Source organism: Chiloscyllium plagiosum, chromosome 31, assembly GCF_004010195.1.
Source record: "Chiloscyllium plagiosum isolate BGI_BamShark_2017 chromosome 31, ASM401019v2, whole genome shotgun sequence".
NCBI lineage: Eukaryota > Metazoa > Chordata > Chondrichthyes > Orectolobiformes > Hemiscylliidae > Chiloscyllium > Chiloscyllium plagiosum.
In genome coordinates this window covers 10,921,993-10,927,992 of record NC_057740.1, presented here as the reverse complement: position 1 = coordinate 10,927,992, position 6,000 = coordinate 10,921,993, and the positions used below count along the sequence as shown (strand labels likewise).

General features: G+C 40.7%; 1 protein-coding gene and 1 long non-coding RNA gene across 5 annotated transcripts in view; one reads left to right on the top strand and one right to left on the bottom strand.

The window, feature by feature from the left end:
- Positions 1 to 6,000, bottom strand: part of LOC122565212 — a 67,790-nt gene that overhangs the window by 41,206 nt on the left and 20,584 nt on the right. For both annotated transcript variants that reach the window (XR_006316113.1, XR_006316112.1), the window contains exon 2: positions 5,536 to 5,746. This is a non-coding gene — a long non-coding RNA (uncharacterized LOC122565212). The remainder of the gene's footprint in view (positions 1 to 5,535; positions 5,747 to 6,000) is intronic.
- Positions 1 to 6,000, top strand: part of LOC122565211 (signal-transducing adaptor protein 1-like) — a 67,380-nt gene that overhangs the window by 46,391 nt on the left and 14,989 nt on the right. For all 3 annotated transcript variants that reach the window (XM_043720955.1, XM_043720954.1, XM_043720953.1), the window contains one exon: positions 5,390 to 5,482. In XM_043720955.1, the coding sequence (XP_043576890.1) occupies positions 5,390 to 5,482 (93 nt within the window). The remainder of the gene's footprint in view (positions 1 to 5,389; positions 5,483 to 6,000) is intronic.

Here is a 6,000-nt window from a genome sequence, read left to right as displayed (position 1 = left end):
CAGAGGAAGTGGTGGAGGCTGGTACAATTGCAACATTTAAAAGGCATTTGGATGGGTATATGAATGGGAAGGGTTTGGAGGGATATGGGCCAACTGCTAACAAATGGGACTAGATTAGGTGCCAAGTGTGAGGTTGTCCATTTTGGAAGAACAAATAAGAATGCGGAATACAGGGTTAATGGTAGGGTTCTTAGTCAGGTGGAGGAACAGAGGGATCTTGGGGTCTATGTACATAGGTCTTTGAAGGTTGCCACTCAGGTGGATAGAGTTTGTAAGAAGGTCTATGGAGTATTATCGTTCATTAGCAGAGGGATTGAATTCAAGAGTCGTGAAGTGATGTTGCAACTGTACAGGACTTTGTTTAGGCCACATTTGGAGTACTGTGTGCAGTTCTGGTCGCCTCACTTTAGGAAAGATGTGGAAGCTTTGGAGAGGGTGCAGAGAAGATTTACCAGGATGTTGCCTGGAATGGAGAATAGGTCATGCGAGGATAGGTTGAGAGTGCTAGGCCTTTTCTCGTTGGAACGGTGAAGGATGAGGGGTGACTTGATAGAGGTTTATGAGATGATCAGAGGAATAGATTGAGTCGACAGTCAGAAACTTTTTCTTCGGGTGCAACAGAGTGTTACAATTGGACATAAATTTAAGGTGAAGGGTGGAAGGTATAGGGGAGATGTCAGGGGTGGGTTCTTTACCCAGAGAGTGGTGGGGCATGGAATGCGCTGCCTGTGGGAGTGGTAGAGTCAGAATCTTTGGTGACCTTTAAGCGGCAATTGGATAGGTACATGGATGGGTGCTTAAGCTAGGACAAATGTTCGGCACAACATTGTGGGCCGAAGGGCCTGTTCTGTGCTGTATTGTTCTATGTTCTATGAATCATAAAGACCTAGCAAGTAGATACAGCATGAAATTAGGAAGACAAATGGATTATTGATCTTTATTGCAAAAGGGACAGGTTATGACTTAGGAAAGTATTGCTACAATTTATTACAATACAAGGATATTGGTAAAGCTACAATTGGATTACTGTGTACAGTTTTAGTCTCCTTACTTAAGGAGGGTGATACTTGTATTGGGTGCATTTCAGAGGAGACTCAGATTCCTGGGAATAAGGGGATTGTCTAATGAGACTGAGGTGGCTAGGAGTTGAGAAAAATGAGAGGATATTGACTCATCTAAGATCCTGAGATTGTTAGGTTTACAGGTTTGATACTGGGAGGATATTACCTTTCATTGTGGAATCCAAACATGGAGAAAAATTTAAAAGTCTGAGGTTTTCCATTTAAAATTGAAACCAGGAGAAATTTCTTCTCTCAGAGAGTCAATCATTTTTGGAATTGTCTTCCCAGAGAACTGTAGCTGCTGGGTCATTGGGAAAATAGTCAAGGCTCTGTTTGGCAGATCTGTGGTTTACAAAGGAATTGAGGATTAGGAGGGACAGAAAAGGAGTTTATTTTATTCATTCCACGTCAACTGGGTGTCACTGGCAAGGCCAGCATTTATTGCCCATGGGAGGGACAATGGTCAGTGATGTCAGCCTTGATATTTTTGAATAGTGCAGCAAGTTTATGGGCCAAATGGCCTGATCCTGTTCCTTTTTCTTATGTTACTCATCTGACTTCGACACATAATGAGTGTTCAGATCACCTTCAAGTGGACCTCTCTTCATTTCTAACTTTTGTGTGAAGAGACATTAAAAGAATGGCTGGACTGTGAATAGATAGGTACCGTTGGCTGAATGGCTGACTTGTGATGCAGCGTGACACAAACAGCGTGGATTCAATTCCCACACAGGCTGAGGTCAGCATGAAGGTCACACCTTCTCAATCTCAACCTTTGGAATGGTGAGCCTCAGGTTAAATTCACTATCTGTAATGAGACAGCGGACCTATAGCAACTACTGCTTTTACAATTCCAATCTCTGGTATTATCTTGTACGAGAAGCAGTCTGTTATAACTTACTGAGGGTTTTAGCACTCCCTGGGAGGCAACTCAGTAGAACTTTGACAATGGGCTAAAAGCATTTAAAGTTCAGAGCAATCTTGAACCATGCTCTAATAGGTATGGCACCACAGCATAAAGCTAACTCAAACTTGAGTGGTGCATAGTGACACCCAGCTACAGGTATGAAATGGCTGTCATGGATAGGATTCTTATTATGGGTGAATTGGGCAGGCCTCGGCCTCATGATATTTAATGCAAAGAAATGTGAAGTGGTAAGAGTTTAGAGTACAAATTTGGATAGGCATTACAAAATAAGAACTATGATTTTAACGTGGGTTTGGAACAGAAAGATCCGAGGAATCGGAGCCTCAAACCTGGCATCTTGAGATTAAAACAACATTGAAAAAGCAGTGGTATTGTTTTCTTAAAAAAATTGAGGCTTTAATAATGAAAGCTAAGAAATTATGTTTAGTCTTTATAAGTCAGCTGGAAAATTGAGTCCAGCTCTGGCACTACATTTTAGGAACAAGGCACACAAAAGATTTGTTAGATTGGTTTTAGGGAAGACGGACTACAGTTATGTGGAGAGGCAAACGCATCCCGGACTTTTCTTCTTTGAACAGAGAAGGTTATGCAATGATTTATTAGAGTTGTTCATAATTATAAGAGGTTTTGATACATTACATACAGTGTAGCTGTTCCTTCTGAAGGAGGATCAGTAACCAGGCTTTATAATGGCCAAATGGCCTCTTCCTATGGTGTTTCCGTACTAAAAGACTCTATGACTAGAGAGCTTGTGTTGTGTGTCACTTTGTGTTATTGATTTGAAAATATAACGTCATTTTTTCCCTCAGAAATTGAGAAGCTGAATCAAGTCAAAGTACAACGTAAGTTGTTTAAAAAAGTCTTACATTTGAAATAGGAAAAGCTGTCTGGGGCAAACGTGCGTGGAATACAATGAGTGCAGCTGAGTTGCAAACCTTGTTGGCCTTAGTACCACCTCTGCCTATGAAGCTCTTTCCCGGTCTGCCCAATTGTTTGATGTTGGATTCAGTGCTGTTTACCCTCCCTGTCCTGCCATCTCCTAAAAACAATAAGTTGCATATAAGGAGACAGGATTATCCCAGCTTCTGTACAGCTGTATGAATAAACCATATTTAATAGACCCTTTTCTTTTATAAATGAATTTTCACCTTATGTTGAAATGTCCAGCTTCTGTTCAGCTGCAACAGTGGTATGATTTGAAAGCTATTAGCTCATGGTCTGCAGGGATTTCCTGCTGCAGACCCATGTCACATTCCCCTATATTGTAGCAGTCTTGAGCTGTGGCCTCACTATCTCATGTTTAATATATAGACCAAGGTAATAGCTCTCAAACCTTTACACCCACCGACCTCTCAGTTTGGACAAGAGATCCTCTATCGACTTTGACCTGCCACAACAAAATTACTCATCAGAATTAATGAGAACAAATGGAATCGATAAATATTTATACACAATTTATCCTCAATTAACTGTAATAAATATGAATCTAATTTTCTTTTAGTTAAATGGGATTAGAATAGTTCGGTGATTGTTTTTGACTGCTGCAGACCAGATGCGCCAAAGGGCCATTTTCTGCACTATGAACCTGAACAACTTCAAACAGAATAAGTAAATTATTACTTCTTGCCACACACAAAGTTTTGGATCTTTCTATATCATCAACATTAAAACCAAAAGTCAATATGTTTATTTGAAACATTTCAATGTACATTTTAAATCAACACAACCTTCTGAGAAAATATTATTTATCGATATTAGTCAAATAAAATCGACAGTAAGGTAAATATTACAGGTAGAACTACAAAATACTTGCTCGTGCTTATGGTTACTTTTACTGTGTACAGAAGAGCCAGTGTGAATGTGTGAAGTCATGTGAGAGATAAGGACGAGGGTTCTGGCCTATTCTCTCATATGTCCTTAGCTATGGTGTAATGCATTACTGGCTGGTATTTTGGACTGTTCTGCAGATAACCTGGATGACTCCCATGTACTTTGGGAACTACTGATTCAAGGGAATTTGACTGTGGAATAAATAACTAAATTTTAGTTTTATGGTTGCCATGACCGAGACATCTAATAACTGTAACAAAGCTGGTCCTTTTTTCTAAAAGTTGTTCCTTTTCTCAAGGATTCTTGGTTTTTTCAGAGGGGTCCTTGGTTTTTTCAGAGGGGTCATAAACCACTCAGACTCTGAGTCAACTGGATTGGTGCAGGGATAAAAGAGTATTGAGAGGACCTTGTGTTTGTATGTAAACAGATGAGACTTTAGGCTGAAGCTTTTATGTTTAGAAGTGACCTGTATAATGAAAGGAACATGGCCAATCCTGGAAACTGAAGTTAAGTTAGGAGTTCAGCAGTGGGCTGTGTGGAAATAGGCTGCTAAACTCTCTGTCCTTCTGTCCTTCTAATTCCAACCTTTAAATCTTTGTTTCATTTTTTGCTCTGTGTTTAAGGGGTTTGTTTATTGGGTTTGTTGTGCATATTCAGAACAGCACAATTAAGTCTAGTTTGGATAGACTGGGTTCTGTAGCTGTTCTTTATTCTGTTCTTTGTGAATAAATTCTTGCCTACTGTAAAACCTGGTAGTCAACCTAGCTAACTTACTCCAGGTAATTTTCACTGTACACTTACAGAAACAAATTGCAAAATTATGGTCTGGTCTGCCTGCTTAAGAATGTGTTGAGTGATCTGCCCTAGTCCATAACACAACCACTGCTCAGTGAACTGCAGGTTGGAATTCTGCTCCATCCAAATATTTGTGAAGATGAGGTGAGGCTCTGTTTAGCATGACCTTCCAGTGGCTAAAATTTGATATTTGCTGCATCGTGTAGCTTACAACATTAGATTTAAAGGGACAATATGTCCATGTTTAAATAGTGGGGCGGCACGGTGGCTCAGTGGTTAGCACTGCTGCCCCACAGTGCCAGGGATCCGGGTTCGATTCTAGCCTTGTGCGACTGTCTGTGTGGAGTTTGCACGTTCTCCCTGTGTCTGCGTGGGTTTCCTCCAGGTGCTCCGGTTTCCTCCCACAGTCCAAAGATGTGCAGGTTAGGGGAATTGGCAATGTTAATTTGCCCATAGTGTTCAGGGATATCTAGATTAGGTGCATTAGTCAGGGGTAAATATAGGGTAGGGGAATGGGTCTGAGTGGGTTACTCTTCGGAGGGTCGGTGTGGACTTATTGGGCTGAAGGGCCTGTTTCCACATTGTAGGGATTCTGATTTTTCTGAGTTAAAAGCCACAGATAGGCTGGAGGTAATCATGTTGTTTAATAGCCCAACCATTAAATATATAGAACTACTGTGGAAAAACATATATAGGATTATAAAGTAGACATTTCTACATATCAGAAGATTCGTGGTACTGTAGTCTTCTTAAATTTCATTTCCGCCTTTTGCAGCAATACCCAAGGAGGCACTAATGCCACCGCATCTAAAACCTCAGACACAGACAGACTCTTCCCGCTTCAGTACTCACCTTGGATTAACACCAGGTAGGAAGAGAAAATGGTTGCAATAATTAAAAATTGTTTTTTGTCGCACTTACCAAATTGTGTACCTTATCGAATTGTAGCTCAGTGGCTGGACAGTTGGTTTGTAATGCTGAATGACACCAACAGCATGCGTCCAATCACCATGAAGGACTCTCCTTCTCCACGTCTGCCCTCGCCTGAGGTGTAGTGAACCTCAGGTTAAACCATTTCACTTAACGAGGACGTGCAATTTGGGAATGCAATCAGCAAACTTCATAGGATTGTCTAGTGAGTAAAGTGAACAAATGAAGTTTTCTGTTTAGACATTTGGGGTACATATGTATCAGCACAAATCTTGTAATTTAGCCTAACATGAATTTTTCTGTAAAGGATACATTTCCAAGTCAGAATGGTGAGTGGCTTGGAGGGGAATTTGAAGGTGATGGATTTCCTATTGTCCTTCTAGATGGAAGTGGTTGTGGATTGGAAGGTGCAGTCTGAGGATCTTTGGTGAATTTCTGCAGTGCATCTTGTAGATT